At 40.4% G+C, this 20,626-nt stretch overlaps 1 protein-coding gene across 9 annotated transcripts in view; it reads left to right on the top strand.

Moving 5' to 3' along the window:
* NUP214 (nucleoporin 214) overlaps window positions 1-20,626 on the top strand; it is a 101,813-nt gene that overhangs the window by 42,504 nt on the left and 38,683 nt on the right. For all 9 annotated transcript variants that reach the window (XM_029201337.1, XM_029201333.1, XM_029201335.1 and 6 more), the window contains 5 exons: window positions 3,201-3,461; window positions 4,212-4,373; window positions 6,516-6,615; window positions 18,818-18,893; window positions 20,239-20,317. In XM_029201337.1, the coding sequence (XP_029057170.1) occupies window positions 3,201-3,461; window positions 4,212-4,373; window positions 6,516-6,615; window positions 18,818-18,893; window positions 20,239-20,317 (678 nt within the window). The remainder of the gene's footprint in view (window positions 1-3,200; window positions 3,462-4,211; window positions 4,374-6,515; window positions 6,616-18,817; window positions 18,894-20,238; window positions 20,318-20,626) is intronic.

The raw sequence follows: 20,626 nt of genomic DNA on the forward strand, positions 1-20,626 counted from the left end.
CTACAGTCTCGAGTAGGGGTTGGCAAACTGTTTCTTAAAGAGCTGGATAGTAAATATGTAGTAAACATGTAGTTTCTATGGTACCTAGTGAACTCTGCCCTTGTAATAGGAAAGCAACCACAGACTGTATGTAAACAGATGGGCATGCCTATGCTTCTGTAAAACTTTATTTATAAAAGCAAGCAGCTAGCTCATGGTTGTAGTTTGCTGACCCATGATCTAGAATGTTTTGGCTCTTCTTGGTGCTTTCCGTTTCCATATTAACATTATAATTACCTTGTTAAGTTCTACCACCCTCAGCCCTCAAAGAGTTGAGATTTTGATGGGGATTGTATTGAATCTCTAAATTGACTTAGAAGAATTGACATTTGTACAGTGTTGATCTTTCATTTCCTAGACAGGGCGTATGTTTATTTGGGTCTTTAATTTTTCTAAATGTTTTCTGCATGGAGGACGTGCACATCTTTTGTTAGATTTATTCCTAAGTTTGATATTTTTGATGCTTTTATAATGATGGGGGCTTTTTCCTTAAATTTCACTTTATGTTTTATTTTCTGTTAGATATAGTATATAGAAATGTACTAGATTTTTTGGTATGTTGACTGAATCTAGCATCTTGGCTAACTCATTTCAAATAACACGTCTGTAGCTATTTCTTGGACTTTCTGTGGAAACAATTACACCTTCCATGGATATGAACACTTTTGTTTCTGCTTTTTATTTAATTTTCTTACCTTATTTCACTGGCTAGGACCTCCAATGCAAAGTCCAATAAAAGGGGTGAGTAGGCATCCTTGCCTTTATCTCAAAGGGAACAGTTTCTGTAGTTCCTCATAAGATATGAGGTTTGCTGCGTCTACTGACATGATCATGATTTCTGCCCCTTCTCCTTCCTGTTAATGTGGCTTTCTGCCTGTCCTGATCCGAGCTAGCATTTAAGCAGAGTAAGATTCTTTAGGTTTCAGTGGGGCCCCCTTTCTAGTGCCAGGAAGGCAGCTGCAGCCTTGATCACAGCAGGAAGCAGCATGTGTCAGCTGCGGAGGCAGCGTCATTGGGACAGTTGAGCAGACCAGGCTCCTGGCCTCTGCAAGTGAGCATGGCCATTGCATTTTCAATTGATGGGTGTCCCTCCACCCAAATCCAATGAATGGCATCAGAAAGATGAAGGAAGGAAACTGAGAGAACCCCCAGGTGGTATCAGACCTTGGGAGTGAAAGTTATTTCCGTTTTCTCTCCAGTTCCTGAAGGTGATGAGTCTGAGTCATCTCTTGTTGCTATTAACTCTCAGGAAGTGGGATTTTAGAGAAATTAGTGAGAGCAGTGTGGCCCTAAGAGAGTGTGGGGTTTATATTAGTTTTCTGTGGATGCCGTGTAACAAATTATCACAAATGTAGTGGCCTATAACACCACCTGTTTATGATCTCACAGTTGTGTGTGTCAGAAGTCCAGGCGCAGCATGGCCCTGCTGGGTCCTCTGCTCGGGGCTCACAGGCTGAAATCAGTGTTGGCTGGTCTGAGCTCTCATCTAAAGGCTCTGGGGAAGATCCCGCTTCTGAGTTGTTGGCAGAATTCGGTTCCTTGCAGCTGTAAGACTGAGGTCCTCGTTTGCTTTGCATGTGCCCCCGACCCCCTTCATCTGCAGTCCAGCAACAGCACATTGAATGCTTCTGTGCCCCCACTTCTGCCACCTCTCTCTGCTTCCTCTTGTGCTTCTTTTCTCTACCTTTAAGGGCTCTTGAGATTTTACACGGGGCCCACCTGGAAAATCCAGGCTGACCTCTCTGTTCTAAGGCCCACTGATTAGTAACCTGAATCGTGTCTGCAGAATCCCTTTGGCCATGTAATATAACCATCGAACAGAACATAACCATGGGCGTGGCACCGGGGGCAAGGGTCGTGGGGTCAAAATTCTACCTAGCACAGGGTATTTTATATATAACAGAGTATTGTTAAGAACATGGTCTTTCGAGTCGGATACACGCCAGGTTTGAATTCCGGCTCTACCACTTACCAACTTCGTGACCTTGGGCAAATTACTCAGCCTTTCTATAACCATAAAGTCAGATAACAGGAATTTCTAATTTAGATGCTTTGAGCAGTACCTGGTACCAGGTAAGTTCTCAATAAATGTTAACTGCAATTTTACTGGTGGTGCTGGTGGTTATGGAGGGACTTGCTAAGTGACCCTGCTGCACAGTGACCTGCGTCAGAACACTTTGGTACAGTGCTGTCCCGTAGCACTTGCTGCAGCGGTGACGATGTTCTGGGTCTGTGCTCTCCAGTATAGCAGTTAAGCTGTGGCTGTTGAGCACTTCAAAGGGGGCTGGTGCAACTTAGGATTCCAAATTTTCATTGATTTACTTTGCGTTACTTTTAATCTAAATAGCCACGCATGGCTGGTGCAGCCTAGCAGCAGCGCCAGCACACAGCGTTGGTTTTCACTTGCATTTATTTATGTTCCGGTCCCATTATGACAAATAAAATCTTGCAGAGTGATGTGCCTATAGGGCAAATAAGTCAGTAAATATTAGCAATACTTTAACGTAACTTGAGGAGGAGAGAGGGCTGTTTTTTGTTTGGTTTTGGTTTTTTTCCAATATACAGACAGTAACATGACTTCTGAAATTCACGGTAGAAAGTGACATGGCATATTACCCCATAGTTTATGGAAGGAAAAAACAGGGAAGGTGAAAATCAATCTTCGATTTCAGTGATTTTTTTGTTTTAACCTAATTGATTCAGAAGAATGATTAGATTTATGTGGCAGTGTTTGAGACCCTCAACATTGAGGACATGATGTCTTTTCGAGTTTGCGTTAGGCCTGTTCTCAGAAGTTTATTGTTGGAACGCAGTGGCAGCACTGCGACTGTTTACTCTGCTCTGGAAGCTTGTCTGTTGCTTTTCTGAGACGGTGTTATTGCCTGTGAACTTCCTGCTTTTACACCAGCATGCATCCCCTCTCTCACCTCACATCATTTTTTTTGTTTAACAGTCAAAATGTTCTTGCCCTACACAGCTCGGGTTTGTAAAGCCCGTTTGAGCAAAAAGTATCTTTGTTCGCGTTCAGCAACAGCTGCTTCCGCATAAAATAAGTAATAATTAAGTCAGTTGACAAACTGGGTATTTCTCTAGCGGCAGTGAAAATTACGTAGCTTTTGGACTTGAATTGTCTAAGCTGTGTTTTGTTTTGGGCTTTGTAGCCAGCCTGTCTCGGTCAGCTTTCCTGTCTCAGAGGTATTATGAAGACTTGGATGAAGTCAGCTCAACGTCATCCATTTCCCAGTCTCTGGAAGGTGAAGACACACGGGCATCCTGTAAGGATGACGACGCAGTGGTCCAGGTTCCCCGGCATGCTCCCGTGGTTCGGACGCCTTCCATCCAGCCCAGTCTTTTGCCCCAGGCGACTCCTTTTGCTAAATCTCACCTGATTCATGGTTCACCAGGTGTGATGGGGACTTCAGGTAAGTAAACAATGAGACAGGAAATGATCTTTTTTTCCCTAAGAGATCTCTAACTCCTGTAACTGGGTTTTATATCATCGCACCCATAAGTCATGGGTTCCAGCCCATTTCTGTTAATATTCTAGAAATTACAGGACAGCTTCAAGAGGTGTGTTCCCCTTGAAAGTGGTTGGTAGGACCTGAGGAAGAGGATACCCTGCAAGGTTCACAGTTACTGCTTTACTGTGGAGCACAACTTGTGCCTTTCACGTCCCACCTCATTTCAGCTCCTCCATTGTAGCCGTGTTGTGCCTCAGAGTTCACCAGCCAGAATGCTCATTGTCTGTGTTGGCTCGCTGATGTGACCTGTGTTGTGCTGTCACACCTTATTTCAGAGCATCAGGACTTTGTATTGCAGTGACTTCTAAGAGGACAAAGCCGGGCATGAGGTACCAGAATGGAGAGATTTTATGAGAGGAGAGCAGGACATTGCTCTGTTTTGGCACAAAAGTTATATCTTTCTCAGTGTCAGAGGAAATGATCGTGTGAAGTATTTTCACTAATAGAAGTAGGCAGGCAAATTGCCTGCAGCATCTTTGAAAGGTAAAAGGGCCAGCCTGTCAGGTTGCCAGTACTTTCCTGTGTTAATGCTTAAGGATTTTTAATCGTAGCATTTTCCCTGCAACCACACATGGAGAATTTACCATTTTAATTTTCGTGTTTTCTTCTTCTCTGACCCACTCTCTCACTTAATTTATCTTTTTTCCTCAGTGTCTGCACCTGCTAGCAAAATTATTCCCCAAGGGGCTGATAGCACAATGCTTGCAACAAAAACCGTGAAGCATGGCGCCCCTGGCCCTTCCCACCCCATCTCTGCTCCCCAGGCGGCCGCTGCAGCAGCCCTGAGACGGCAGATGGCCAGTCAGGCGCCAGGTAAAAACATCTATGCAGGGGCCGATGGTGAGCTGTCTGAGCCCCAGGCCAGGACACAGGTGCCAAGAAATGGCGGGCTCTCTTTGCTGCCCTTCAGAAGAGAAGGCTGATGTGACAGGTCTCTCACCTTTTGGGGGAGAGAGTTCTGTGAAGGCAGAGACTTAGTCGGGAACTTTCCTTTTAAGGGGCAGTATTATCTGCCACATTCAGTCAAGTGGGAGATCAGTGGGGTTTTTTGATGGAGTTGTTGATCCCTACTTTTGAATAATGTCTGCTTTAAGCCCAAAATTAATCTTCGCAGTTAGATCACCTAATAACATTAGAGTTGTCTGATGGTATCTGAAGGATCCCAGCCACCCTCTGAGGTGGGTATAAGTATGCCCATTTTGCTTTTGAGTAATGTAAGGTTTGGAGAGGTGAAGGTCACCTGACCAATACGTAACAAAACCCAGACTCCAACCCTGTGTTCTTTGTATTGTAGTACAGCTTTTTCTTAAGACTGCAAATTTAAGATGGAAACTTGACAGATGAAAACTCTAAGAAGCTAATCAGCTTTTGCATTTTGTCAGTGGTTTGTGGCTATCCGTAATTTTCTGCATTAAGATTTATAGGTAGTTCGCCTCGGGACCTCAGTTATCACTAGCTATCAATCTTTACAAGCCAGAGGCTATTTTGCCCCACCCATCTCCCCTCCAACACTTGGCAGTGTTGCTGCCATTTAGTGGGTGGAGGCCAGGAAGGCTGCAAAAAGAATCCTAAATGCACAAGACAACCCCACAACAAAGGATTATCCAGCCCCAAAATGTCAATAGTGCCAAGGTTGAGAAACTCGGCTATAAATCAAATATTTTTTTTTAGCTGCATAAACTTAGGTTTTAGTTCTGCAACTGCTTAGAACACATACCAATTTAGACTAAAATTTTAAAAGACTAAAAAAACGTGATGGTTTTATTTAGACAAAAAAGAATTGCCATTATATAATAATAAAAGATTTCTAAGAAAAGTCCAAATATTAAAACCCTTATTAAGCCATCTAAAATAGAAATGAAAGAGCAGAAACCGGAGAACTTTTTAAGGCACTTTTGAGCCGTCTGAAAAAATAAGAAACCTTTGATGTTTTAAATATTTGTCGCACCAAGCAGAATCTTACCATTGTGCTGAACAGGCCCCAAATCAAGCTGATTGAGTTGGTTATTTATAAACTTAAATCTGTCAGGATTAAGGATTATTCCACTCTCAGCAGGAGGTGGTGTGATGTCTGTTACCATTTTGGAAGCAAATATGTCTAAGGTGTAGGCACCTCTGAATGTGAAGGATGAAATACATGCAGTCATGGGCAGGATGTCCCTGGTTACCTCTCTGAACGAGGGAGTGAAGTGAGCTGCCATGGACCCACCATCCTACCTGGGCTACAGCTTTCAACTTTGCCCAAAGTATAGTTGGAAGAGATCTAAGAGCTTTGCTTAGGCCTTCTTAATAGTTAATTATGAAATATCATTGTCTTGGGCCACAGCTTTAAATTATAAGACACAGAAAAGGAGATCTGAAAGCTGACAAGCCTAAGATAGATAAGTAGGTGTCAAGTCAATCCCTGTTGCCATTCCTTAATTCAGGCCTCTTGGCCTCACTTTTCACATTTTATTCATCGTGTCTGTCTCACTAAGGCATGAGCTTCTTTAGACAGGGAACTATGTTTTAGACATTTTTTTGTATTCCCAGCACCTGAGTCTGACAATAATAAGCTCATGCGAAAGAACGGTTGAATGAGTGAATGCATGATGGATGGCAGAAGCCCTTAGTCCGAGCACTGCTAATCCTCTAGCTCCTTCTGCCCTTCTCCAGAGCGAGCCAACAATATGGCAGGCAGGTATCTCAGCTCTGCTGTATAAAAGCTGGCTAGGGAATTCCTTTTTTCTAAACTAGTACATTTGATTAAATTGCATAAAGCTTCACCAAGTAATTTTTATGAGTGGAGTAGGCCAGGTGCTCCACTGAACACAGTGCTGCAGAACAGCCTAAATTTCCTTTATATAATAAGTTTGCTTTCTGCTTGAGCTTGTGTCCTAGTGATTCATTATACCTGGCTAGAATTTTTGATCCTTTACCGCAATTAATGTGCCTTTCTCTTCTCTATTTAAATAGCTGTCAGTACTTTGACCGAATCAACTTTGAAGAATGTCCCTCAAGTGGTAAATGTGCAGGAATTGAAGAATAATCCTACAGCCCCCTCTGCAGCGATGGGGTATGTTACTACTTTTCAGTGTGTTTAAGCCGGTGAATTATTCTGTAATAGTGGTGAACTGCCTGCAGGGAGCAGCATTGCCATTGTCAGAGTGTGACTGTTTTTCCTGCAGAACTTTAGGTTATAAGAGGGGTGGAGTGGACAGCTAATCTTGGGTACACAATAGGGTTTTCAGGAGATTGTCCTCTTCAACTGGCAGTAACAGTTGCCTCATAAACCTTCAAAGTCTTGGTGATATATACTCAGTATGCTGTTTGTCATGTGTAAGTCTACATATGATACACATTACTGTTATTAAGTCAGGTAAGGTGTAGGTTTTGAGTTTTGATTTGTTTTGTTTTTTAATACTCTTGGGGCTCCTGAGTTGGCAGTTCGACTCTAATGCAGACTGTTGATTCTGAAAACCCAGTGATGATCTTGAGATTGACGGTCTCTCCTCCCTTCCTTCCTGTCTCCAGGCACCCCTGTTCTTTCAAGTTTCTCATACCTTTTGTATGAAAAAACAATCTTTTAAAAGGCACCAGCTCTGTTTGGAGACTTCTAGCTTGACTTCATGCCATATCTGAGGGCCGGATCGTTGCTGCCAGAGCTGACTTTTCTTAAGTCTGAATCTGTGTTTAGAATTCAAGGCATTGACTCCGTGTCACTGTTCTGGGCAGCACGGTTCATAGAATATGCTTGTGCCCTGTTGCTCTGTGTATTTGTAGCCAGGAGCTCTTCAGTGTGGCTGAAGAAGGAAGAGTTGAGGGCCGTTTCCTCAGTCTGAATGTAGGGATCGTGAGAACCAGTGTCATTCAGGCATTTAGAGTCTGGTGCCCATTACTAGTCCAGCGGTGAGATGAACAGCCACAGACCCTGTGTTTTTTCCAGTTTACATTAGCTCTCTCCTACTCCCCTGCCCCCAGGTCTGCTCACTGTTCTGTTTTGGCTTTATCGAGTGGCCCTGCTGCACTAGTCCACTGGCCTCTTTTTTCCACATTGGTCCATTTATCAACACTGCCAGGAATTTCTTAGTTATCTCAGGGCCATACTAACAGCCAAAAACAAGCCTTCTCGCTTTCCTATCTTGTAGTGACCTTGAAGCTTTGGTATGCTGTTCAGACCAAGATGGCATTTGTGGTCGTTGTGAACTTCTCAAGGGAAAGAACTATGCATTAGAGTTTGGGAATTATAGCCAGATTCCTAGTGTAGTGTAGGCAAAGAAAAGCCACTGCAAGGCAGAATATTACATAAGACAGGAAAATCCAGCTTAATGGTGAAAGAAATATGGTCTGGTATTTCTGAGATATTTTAGCTGTTAACCATGTATGAGAAGCACCTGTTGGTGATTTCCTTTATCTTATCTCAGGCTTTGTTTCCCTCCAGGGTTCATCTGAGCTAATCATTGATAAGGGCTTTGTTAAAGGAGCAATGCTGAGTTTGCCCTTTTTTCTGACTTAAGAAAAATAGACACAGAACTTAAAAAGGAATCAAAGAAAATCTCTTCCTCTCCCCACAGAATTTGGACTCTGGTGCAGTTATTTAACTTGTAAGCCCAGAGTGGTGCCTGGAATGCAGTTCCTTTTTAATAACCACTTGTTGAATAATAGGTGAATCTAAGCATAATTGACAAGTGGAAATTGGTATTTACCACCTCCCCCAATAAGAAAGCTTGAGAGGGAATTACATTCATTATAAAATTACTTTCAGATTCTTTTAAGCAGTAGTTTGGTAAGTGTATTTTAAATATTTAATTTTGCATTTAACTTTTTCTGAGTAATATCTTAAAGAGATTTATTATAAGATGAGCTTACACATTTCTTGCAAATCAAAACTACAGTGAGGTATCACCCCACACGGTCAGAAGGGCCATCATCAAAAAATCTACAGGGCTTCCCTGGTGGCGCAGTGGTTGAGAATCTGCCTGCCGATGCAGGGGACACGGGTTCGTGCCCCGGTCTGGGAAGATCCCACATGCCACAGAGCGGCTAGGGCCGTGAGCCATGGCCGCTGAGCCTGTGCATCCGGAGCCTGTGCTCTGCAACGGGAGAGGCCACAACAGTGAGAGGCCCACATACCGCAAAAAAAAAAAAAAAAAAAATCTACAAACCGTAAATGCTGGAGAGGGTGTGCAGAAAAGGAAACTGTCCTACACTGTGGGTGGGAATGTAAATTGGTTACAGTCACTATGCAGAACAGTATGGAGGCTCCTTAAAAAACTAAAAACAGAACTACCATGTGACCCAGCAATCCCACTACTGGGCATATACCCGGAGAAAACCATAATTCAAAAAGGTACATGCATCCCAGTGTTCATTGAAGCACTGTTTACAATAGGCAAGACACGGGAGCAACCTAAATGTCCATCGACAGAGGAATGGATAAAGCAGATGTGGTACATATATACAATGGGATATTACTCAGCCATAAAAAAGAACAAAATAATGCCACTTGCAGCAACGTGGGTGGACCTAGAGATTGTCATACTGAGTGAAGTAAGTCAGACACAGAAAGGCAAATATCATATGATATCACTTACATGTGGACTTTTAAAAAAAAAGCGTACAAATGAACTTAACAAGACAGAAGTAGAGTCATGGAGGTAGAAAACAAACTTATGGTTACGAGGGGATAAGGGGGGGAGTGATAAATTGGGAGACTAGGACTAACATATACACACTACTATATATAAAATAGATAACTAAATAAGAACCTGCTGTATAGCACAGGGAACTCTACTCAATACTCTGTAATGACCTATATGGGAAAAGAATCTAATAAAAAAGAGGAGTGGATATATGTGTATGTATAACCGATTCACTTTGCTCTACACCTGAAACTAACACATTGTAAATCAACTGTACTCCAATAAAAATTTTAAAACAAAGGCAAACAAACAAAAAAGATGAGCTTACACATTTCTGCCGTTGGTATGTCTTATGTTCATTGGCCTCATCCCTTATATTCACCTCCTGTTTTCAGGAAGAGGGTTTATCTGGAGCAAACCCATGGCTATCTAGACTCCTCTCTAGTGCTCAGTCACTTGATTCAGCAGGTTCCTAAGGGGTGTCTGCCATGAGCATGATAACACCCTGGGTATTTGGGATCCAGTCGTGAGTAAGACATACCAGGTCCCCGCTTTCCCGGCACTTAGATCTTAGCAAGAAGACAGCCACTAAATGACCCATTACATGGACAGTTCTCTAACTGCAGTGTAATGAGTTGGATGAAGGAGACGTACAAGGTGCTAAGAAGGCACACAGTGAGGCCATCTGGTTGAATCTGGGGCTGATGAGGAGGTTGGGAAGGAAGAGGTGTTTTAGCTGAAAGTTGAGCAGTGACCAGAAGCTGCCAGGCAGAGTAGAGAGAAGATTGTTATAAACAGAGGGTGCAGGATGTGTAAAAGCCCAGACCTGGGAAAGGACAGAGCATGTTTGAGGTGAAGGTAAAAGAAGGCCAGTATGTCTAGAGACCTGGCAGGAAATGGAGGATGAGGAAAGCAGGGCCGAATGAGGTTAGAAATACGGTGGGATTTTTGGTTGGTTGGGTTTTTTTCCAAAGCACACCGGATAGATCATTACTTTCAGGAATTTTGGCATTCGTTTATTCATTCTTTCTACAAATACTTTATGAGCATTTCCTGTATGCCACACACTGTTCTAGGTGCCAGGGATAAAGCAGTTAACAAAACAAAAACCCCCAAACCCTGCCCTTGTCACAGAGAGACAAATGGTACGTAAAATATATAGTATTTTAGGTGGTGATAGGTATGATGGAGAAAATTAAAGCAGAGAAGGGGTTTAGGGACTGTTGTCTGGACATGGGTTGCAATTTTAAATAGGAACAAGGAAGGCGCTATTCATACATGGCCAATGAGTAAAATATCTCAGAAATATCAGACCATATTTCTTTCACCATTAAGCTGGATTCTCCCGCCTTATGTAATATTTTGCCTTGCAGTGTCTTTTGACACGTAACATTTGAATAAAGACCAAAGACAAGAGAGCAGGTCGCATGAATATCCTAAGGAAGAAAGCCCCAAGCACCAGGCCTGTAGTGAGAGCATGTCTGGCAGGTTCAGGAAGGAGCCAGACAGCCACTGGTGGCTGGAGGGAGAGGGATAGCAGGGCCGGGGCCCGGGATACAGGTCTTGTAACATCTAGTAAGCCTCGGTCAGGACCTGGCTGACCAATGGATGTTGAGCAAACTGATCGGATTTATGTTTCCTTTATTAAAAGCAATTTTAGCAATTTTTTAAAATATTGGGGCGTGGGCTTCCCTGGTGGCGCAGTGGTTGAGAGTCCGCCTGCCGATGCAGGGGACCACGGGTTTGTGCCCCGGTCTGGGAGGATCCCACATGCCGCGGAGCGGCTGGGCCCGTGAGCCACGGTCGCTGAGCCTGCGCGTCCGGAGCCTGTGCTCCGCAACGGGAGAGGCCACAACAGTGAGAGGCCTGCGTACCGCAAAAAAAAAAAAAAAAAAAAAAAAATATTGGGGCGTAATTAACACGCAGTAAAATTCACCTTTTTTTGGTGTGAAATTCCATGAGCTTTGATAAGTGCAGATAGCTCTCTTGACCTGTGGCTTTAGCAGGAGGCTTCTGGTTCTTATGTTGAGAATAGATGAAAAGGGCTGGAGTGAGGAATGGTAGAAACAGGGAGAACAGTTAGGAAGCTTTTTTTTTTTAAATTGTAAAATATATGTATAACAAAATTTATTAATTTAACCATTTTTAAGTGTACAGTGACATTAAGTACATTTACAGTGTTGTGTAACCTTCACCACTGTTTCCAGAACTTTTTCATTATCTCATACAGAAACTGTAGCCATTAAATAGTAACTCTTTACTCCCCCTTCCCTCTAGTGTCTGGTAGCCTTTATTCTACGTTTTGTCTCTAAGAATTTGTCTGTTCTACATAAGTAGAATCATACAGTATTTGTCCTCTTGCGTCTGGCTTATTTCGCTCGAATTTTCGAGATTTATCCATGTTGTAGCGTATGTCAGAATTTCATTCCTTTTATGGCTGAACAATATTCCATTGTATGCATATGTCCTATTTTACTTATCCATTCATCTGTAAGTTGACACTTGGGTGTTTCGCCTCTTCTTGTACAAGTATCTGTTGGAGTCCTTGCTTTCAGTGATTTGGGGTAATGTTTTAGGAGTGGAATTGCTAGATCATATGGTAATTCTGCATTTAGCTTTTTGAGCTAAACGTAGTTCAAACTGTTTTCCAAAGCAGCTGCACCATTTTACATTCCCATTAGCAATGTATGAGGTTCCAATTTCTCCACATCCTCACTAATATTTGTTATTGTCCATCTTTTTGATTATAGCTCCCCTAATGGGTGTTACATGGTATCTCCTTTTGGTTTTGATATGCATTTCCCTTATGACTAATGAATGATAATCGGGAGTCTATTCATGTGCTTATTGGCCATTTGTATCTTCTTTAGAGACATGTCTATTTAGATCCTTTGCCTGTTTTTTAATTGGGTTATTTATCTTAATTGTTGAGGTGTCATATTCTTTGTGTAGTCTAGATTCAAGTCCCTTATCAGATACATGATTTGTGAATATGTTTTCCCATTCTTTGCATAGTTTTCACTTTCTTGATAGTGTCCTTTAGAACAACAAAATTTTTAATTTTGATGAAATTCAGTTTATTTATTTCTTTTGTTGCTTGTGCTATAGGTGTCTTACATATAGGTATGTGTTTAAGAAACCATTGCTTAATCCAAGATCATAAAGATTTACTCCTGTGTTTTCTTCTAAGTTTTATTGTTTGAGCTCTCACATTTAGGTCTTTGATCTGTTTTGAGTTAATTTTTGTAAATAGTGTGACTTTGTGGTCCAACATCTTTCTTTTGCATGTGGGTATTCAGTTGTCCCAGCACCATTTGCGGAAAAGACTCTTTTCTTTTCCCTCTTTGAATTGTCTTGGTGCCCTTGTCAGATTGATCAGTTTTCTTTTTTTTTTTTTTTTTTTTTTTTGCGGTATGCGGGCCTCTCACTGCTGTGGCCTCTCCCACCGCGGAGCACAGGCTCCGGATGCACAGGCCCAGCCGCTCTGCGGCATGTGGGATCATCCTGGACCGGGGCACGAACCCGTGTCCCCTGCATCAGCAGGCAGACTCTCAACCACTGCGCCACCAGGGAAGCCCAATTGATCGGTTTCCTAATGTTAAACCAATTGTTGGTAATGATGTATTGTCCTTTTTTTTAGTATATGGTTGGATTCAATTTGCTAAAATTTTGTTAAGAATTTTTTCATGTCTTAATGAGCGATATTGGTCTGTAGATTTTGTTTTTTTGTAATATCTTTGTTTCATTCTGTTATCAGAGTAGTGCTGGCCTTACAGAATGAGTTGGGGAGTGTTCCTTCCTTTTCAGTTTCGTGGAAGAGTTTATGTAGATTTGTTATTATTTCATCCTTAAGTGTTTGGTAGAATTCACCACTGAAGTCATTTTGGCTTGGAAATTTCAGTTTCTTTAGTAGATATAGGACTATTCAGCTTATCCACTTCTTGAGTGAACTTTGGTAGTTTGTGTCTTCCAAGAAATTTGTTCATTTCATTTGAGTTGTCAAATTTATTGGCATGACGTTTTTTGTAATAGTCACTGATTATCATCCTTTTAATGTGGGTAGAATTCATGATTTCAGTTCCCTCTTTTCTGTTAGTGGTAATTTGTGTCTTTTTTTACCTCATCAGTCTAGCTAGAGGTTTATCAATTTTATTGATCTCAAAGAAACCAGCTTTTGGTTTCATTGATTTTTTTTTTCCTATTACTTTTTTACTTGGTCTTTATTATTTCATTTTCCTGCTTACTTTGGGTTTTATTTACTCTTTTTTCTAGTTTCTTAAGGTAGAAGCTAATGTCATTGATTTGAGACTGTTCTTTTCTAATACAGGCATTTTAGTGCTATAAATTTCCCTCTAAGAATTGCTTTGGCTACATCCCACAGATTTTGTATATGTTATTTTTCGTTTTCATTCAGTTCAAAATACTTTTTTTTAATATACTTATGGATTATTTTAAAGTGTGTTATTTAGTTTCTAAATAACTGGACATTTTCTAAATATCTTTCTGTTATTGATTTTCAATTTAATTATTGTGGTCAGAGAACATGCTTTGTATGACTTGAATTCTTTAGATTTATTCAGACTTCTTTTATGGCCCATAACTGGGATCAGCAAGGGTTTTCTTTAAGGGCCATATAGTAAATATTTTAAGTTTGTGGGACATATAGTCTCTGTCTCAACTACTCAACTCTGCCATTGCAGCCTGAACACAGCTGTAGACAAACTGTAAATGAATGGGCATGGGCTTTGTTACAGTAAAACTTTATTTACAAAAACAGGCAGCTGGTCTTTGGTCTGTAGTTTGCCAGTCCCTGACCTAGAATATTAATCATCTTGGTAAATGTTCTGTGTGCACTTGAAGAGAACATGTATTCTACTCTTGTTGGTTGGAGTGTTCCATAAATGTCAATTAAGTTAAGGTGGTTGATAGTGATAATTTTCTGTCTGCTTGTTCCATCAATTAATGAGAATGGTGTTGGTATTTTCAACTATAGTTGTGGATTTATTTTCCTTACAGTTCTATCAGTTTTTGCTTCATGTTGAAGTTCTGTTATTAGTTACATAAATGTTTAGGATTGTTACATACTCTTGATGAGATGACCCAGTTTGTTATTACAAAATAACTCTCTTTCTCCCTTGTAAGATTAATTGCTCTGAAATCTACTTTCTCCTATGTTAATGTAGCCAGTCCAGCTTTCTTTGTTTAGTGCTAGTGTGGTATAGCTTTTTTATCCTTCCTTCTATTTTAGACCTATCTTGTGTCTTTATATTTAAAATGGGTTTCTTGTAGACAGCATGTAGTTGGATCTTTTTTTTTTATCCAATCTGACAGTCTGTGACTTTTAATTGGAGTACTTAGGTCATTTACATTTAATGTGATTATTAACATGTTTGGGTTTTAATCTGTTATATTGCTATTTGTTTTCTGTCTGTCCCATTTGTTCTGTGTTCCATTTTCCTCTTTTTCTGCCTTCTTTTGGATTGAGTGATATTTTTATGATTCTCTTATCTTTTTCATTGGCTTATTAGCTATACCTCTGTGTGTTATTTAAGTAGTTGCATTAGGGTTTATAGTACACATCTTTGACTTATCACAGTCTATCTTCAAGTGTGATTATACTGTTAAAATATAGTAAAAGAATCTATAACAGTATTCTTCTATTTCTCCCCTCCCCACCTTTGTGCTATTGTTGTATATTTTCCTTCTGCCTATGTTATAAATCCCATGATATGTTGTTATAAATAGTTGATTATCTTTTAAACAGAACTAAATTAGAAGAAAAATATCTTTTCTTTTCCCATATAGTTATCATTTCCGGTGTTCTTCATTGCTTTGTTCAGTCCCAGGTTTCCATCCGGTATGATTTTCCTTCTGCTCAAGGACTTCTTTAACATTTCCTCAGGTTTAGATCTGAATTCTTCCATCTTTTGTGTGTATTCCAGAGTCTTTATTTCATCTTTATTTTTGAAAGATATTTTTCCTAAGTAAGGAATTTTAGGTTGACAGTTTTTTCCTTCACTGACTTAAAGATGTTGCCCCACTTTAAAAATAATAACTATAGTAATTACCATAACCTTAAAAAAAACTTTCATTCTTTTATTTTTCTTACTACAAATGTTCATTGTAGATAGTATGAAAATCTCAGGTAGTTAAAAAAGAACAAAATTTAAATTACCTTTATTCCCACTGCAAACATTTAATCACTGTTTACATGTTTCTTCATCTTTATTCCATGAAAATTTAGTTTTTTAAAGTAAAATTTGGAGGGAGTTCCCTGGTGCTCTAGTGGCTAGGATTCCTCATTTTGACTGCCGTGGCCTGGTTCAATCCCTGGTCAGGGAACTGAGATACCGCAAGCTGCATGGTGTGGGCACATAAACTTAATTGTTAACATTTTTCCATGTCATTATAAATTCTTAACAATCCTGTTTTCATATTTAATATACGTCTTTTTTAAAGCTCTAATGCAGTTCCAACTTGCATTATTTAAGTTACTTGGCACCTAGACATGCGTGCAAAAACTAGTTTGATTTAGCAGACTTTTAGATGATATTTTGGAAAGCATTTGAGTCTTCAGAGACATAAAATTTACCAATAGGGCACAGTAGTTGGTGGTAACAAGACATAAGAAACGCCTAAAAGTGAACCGATAGCTTTTTTTTCCTCTACTGACTGATATTCAGGGATGTGCTTCTTATGTTGTTACCAACAATGCTAAAATAATTTGACACTTAGATAATTTTACATGCTTGCAGCCATATCTGTTGGATAAATTCTCAGTTGTAGGACTGCTGAGGCAAAGGAGATATCCATATATGTGAGTGTATATACATACATATAATTCTTATAATTGTTGTCAACTTTCTCTCAGTAGAGCTTATACCAATTTCTCCTTCCCACAAGCAGTGTATGACAATCTGGTTCCCCATATCTTTGCCAAGATTATCAAACTTTACGATTACTACAGTCTGATAGGTGAAAAAATGAACTGAGAGCTTTTGTTTTCAATATCTTCTATTATTTTCTTTTTCTCTCCGGATTTATTTCTTCAGTTGCTCTTGTTAAGTAGTCCTGTCCCCTTACTTGCTTCACCTTTAAATAATTACAAAAAATTCATAGTTCATTAAATACTTAACTTTAGCAGCTTTCACAGTTTAGATCCACTGTGTCATATGTGAATTTATAAAAAGATGTACATGATAATGAATCAGACTTACCAAAATAAAACATAACCAGGTCTGTTGTTTTTTAAGCTCTTTAAAATGTTGAAATAGGCAGAAGAATGAGTAGTTGGCCCCTTTCACAACAATAGTATGAATATTTGCCTTGTTAAAGTTCATTAAAGTTTAAGGGACCACTAAGAAAGGGCCTAGGCAACATTTTAATGCTTCACAATCTTAACAACTCAATTTTATCATTGTGTGTAGAGTACACAGCCCTAGAATGTGTATGCATTAGCCTGCCTATGTCAGCAGGCAGTGCTGATAGGGTGTGGCATAAAAACAAAAAAATGGCTTTCCTGTGTTCAAGGCAGTGTTTGAACGAGGTTTGTTGTGACATTTTTTGATGCTTATCATACTTGATATGTTCACCTCCACTTGTGTATTAACTTTTATCAGGATGGTCTGGGTAATGGAAAGTCGGAGAACTTAAGTTCTGTTGCAGTTGTTTTTCTCCAAGAACCTAATTTTACTACTCTTAGTGACCTGTGGAACTCCGTTCCTCCTTTCTAAAGCAGTGCCCTAGTGTTGGCAGTAGTATAAATGTCATTTGTAGACTCATGTAGTAAATATATGTGACAGTGCCATTTTCTGCCTGTGGCCCTTTGTTTTCAGCTGTGGAACAGAACATTTCAAATGAATTTCCAGTGATCTCTTTTCAGGTCCATACTGCTAGAAAGTAGAATATAGTCATCCAAAATAGGATAATTCCAAGTTTAGCATTTCCATCTTCTCTTGAACATTGCTAGCTGTTGATTTCCATTGTTTTGGTTCACAATCGCGCACAAGTCTTTGAACACATTTGTTTGGTAGTATACTGTTCTTTTCTGTTTGTGCTCTTGGATCATGGTGGGTCCGATTTAGTCAGTAGGTTTGTTAGCTGATTGCACTGAGCAGCATTTCTCTGCAGGGTTGTCATATGGCCCGGTGTGTAAGTACTGTGAATCCTAATTTTGTGTGTTTGGGGATTTAGGACACCCAAGAGATTTATAGCATTATCACAAGTAAATAGAACAGTAATTACACTCAGTCTGCTTCATGCATGATTTAATTTACCGTCATGTTATAACTAAGTTTAGGGTGCAAAAAATGTTCTAAAATTGGTGAACTGCTGCTTTTCTTTTTATTTGTAGTTTACTTTTTGCTTATCTTTAAGAACGCGTGAAAGATTTTCATTGCCCTCGTGGCTCGCCTGAGCTGCAGCCATTTTTCCACCTAAGTCTGCTGTGTCCGCCCAGGGATTTCTCAGTCCCAGCATCTCACTCACACATTCCTTTTCTCGTTGGAGAGTCAGCAGATGAGGGGAGCAGTGTCCCTGCGTACCTGTCTGGTAGAACATCTCAGGGGAACAGGGGTGTGTCTCTTCAGAGAGGCGCACATTCACAGCTCCTTCTCTCTTCAGTAGGAAAATAAAGAGGTTCTGTTTCATTGAAAATAACTGCCTTTTTTCTTCTCTCTGAATCTAATAAAGTTTGTTTGGGAAGGTTCCTGTATTATTCCAGGAGAGTATCCTGAGGTGACTGTAAGATTATTAAAATGTTTGATAATTTTTTTCTATGAGGCATGGGCTTATTTTTGTCTTTCCTCTTCCAAGTTAATCTTTCAATGGAAAATCATTAATTCTCCCTAAATGAGAGTTCTGAAAAATAAAACCAGGTCCTATAATTGCTATTCCTATGCATACTAGTCAAAGTAGCTCTGCGCTGAGGACAGATAGATTGTTGGAAAGAATTGCTCCCAGGAGCCAAGAATAGAGCTTTGCGTTAAACAGGTGATTTTTTTCCGTCACATATTAACACTGAGTAATTACTGAAACAACAGTTCCCTGCTTACTGTGTTCAGGGGTAACAAAAGATGGTGAGAACTCTTTCTACACACACTGGATGCACTTTTCATACCATAGCAGAAGTGCAGGTCGGGAACGGAACCGTGGTATGTTTGACTCTCTTGTGTGCTGACATCGTGAGCACTGGGCTCCCAGGGCTGGTTGCTGTGAGAAGCTGAGGTCTCTTCTTTGAGCCAGATCATATACATCCCATAGATCCTGTTGAACAGTTTCTCAGGCTTGGAAAACAGAATCAGGAATTCCCCACGTGGTCCGGAATGGCGGTGGGTGTTGGGGAGGAGGTGCAGAAGGCTGAGTCTCCAGATAAGAAAAGGATCTACTTCTGAATATTCATAATTTTTTCCTAGGATTACAGGTCGCTGCTTTGACTTTTATGCTAAAGACCCAAATGTCATTTAAAGAATTTAGTCTGCAATCCGAAAAATGTCAAATGACTTTGATTAGGGTCCCAGACATCTATGTTCTACCCCTAAACTGATACTGTTTTTTGGACAGAAGGTTGGCTCTGGGATGAGTGTGATTTACACCCAGTCATGCCTTGCTCTTGAGCATATGCTTTGTGTTTTTCAGTTCTTCAGTGCCGTACTCTGCAGCCAAAACACCTCACCCGATGTTGACCCCAGCGTCTGCTCACCAAGCTAAGCAGGTAACCTGCTGCTTTGGGCTTTGCTAACGTGACCTGCAGTGACCGTCTTTGTAACTGAAGACAGTGCTGTACTAGGTCCTCATGTTGTTTAAAGGAACTGGAAGTCTGACAAAGGCCTGTGATCCTTTCTCCACAGTTTATGCCAGTCTTGACCTGGTAGGTCAGTTAGGACCTGATACTGTCTTTGTAGGCCACGTGACATCCTGCACCTAGTAATCTTGGGTCATAATTCTATATTTGTATATGGGGCATCTGTATGGAGTTGAAATTTACTTTCATTTAACATTGTCCTAGTTAACCCATACAACAACCATATAGACAAGACAGGTGTTCAGCTATGTTTCACTAATGAAGAAGCCGGGGCTCAAGTGACTAACGTAGGCTCCCACGGTTTTTACTAAATGATGGAACCAGAGCTGGAAACCAAGTCTTCCAACTTCTTCCTGTCCACTGCTTTGTTCGTTGTACCTTCCCGTGTCAGCATCCAGGGGATAGGTTCTCTTGCTTTCTCTTGCAATCCCTGTTTTTCAGACCTTGCATCTTCAGTGATGTGTGTTATGTCTACTTTCAGGCTGTTGCCTGATAAACATTGTCCCTTACAAAGGTAGGTTATATTATAAACAGTTACGCAATCCAGAAGAAAATCATAAGAGATGGTGAAAGGTAGACCAAGCTCTCTCGGAGACTTTCCCTAAGAAACCTGGTTGCTCTGCTACTCATCTCTGTCTCTAGAAATAATGGTAGATTGTGTTTGAGATTGAACATCAGAACTTGCCTGTTGTGAGTTCTCAGACGTGGCTGTCTACTCCTTAGCTTGCCGTGACTTAACATGACACTTAAGTGGTTAGCATTTGGTCTTTCTTCTGGAGGTTTCCATGTTCACCTTGGAAGACACATGGTAAGGCACAAATCCTCTTGCCTTACCAAGAGAAAAGGAACATTGACTGGAGGTGGATAAGTTGAACGGTTTTGCTTTCTAACCTTATTATAAGTTTTGTTGAGAGCCAGGACCTATTTCATTCATTAACTTCTTCCTTCATTTGTGTATCAAATATCCCAGTGCCTTTTACGTGCCAAGTCTTGTGTTAGGCACTGAGGAAATAGCCACCAGCTAAACAGGCCTGACTCTGTTTTCTTGGTGCTTGTGGAATATTCCCATCTCTGATACGATCTTACATGTGGTAAGCATTTAAAAATACTGACTTAAATTGAAAAGGAAAAAACAAAATTAAACTAAATCAAAGTGTTTGTGCTTGCTTATTTTAAATTATGTTATCATTTTACATGTTCCTTTATTCCAAAGGCTCGTTTGCGGTTTCACATAAATGTCTTGCTCCTGTTATAGGGATCTCTGATAAACGCCTTAAAGCCGTCTGGGCCCACACCAGCGTCCAGTCAATTGTCATCTGGTGATAAAGCTTCAGGTAAGTTTGCACTTTTGTTTTAGTGAAAATAAAGGTGAAAGATATGCTCCACAGTAGAGTTTATTGTTGTGGATCACAAAGGCAGCTTGATGTGAAATCAAGTACAGTAAAGGCATATTTGAAAGGCCTCAGTTGATGTAGAATATCCAGGAAATTAGTGAGCCCTTCAGCAGCCCTGCAGACTTCTGAAATATGAGAGCAATAGGAGAAAGCCTGCCTTTAAATGTTTTTCCTAAAAAGGAGCACCTGCCTTGCTGGATAATCAAAGTTTAGAGAGGAGTGGATCAGAACACTGAACTCTATTTCTTC

This window comes from Monodon monoceros, unplaced genomic scaffold (assembly GCF_005190385.1).
Source record: "Monodon monoceros isolate NGI ecotype Baffin Bay Population unplaced genomic scaffold, NGI_Narwhal_1 Super_Scaffold_5, whole genome shotgun sequence".
Taxonomy (NCBI): Eukaryota; Metazoa; Chordata; class Mammalia; order Artiodactyla; family Monodontidae; genus Monodon; species Monodon monoceros.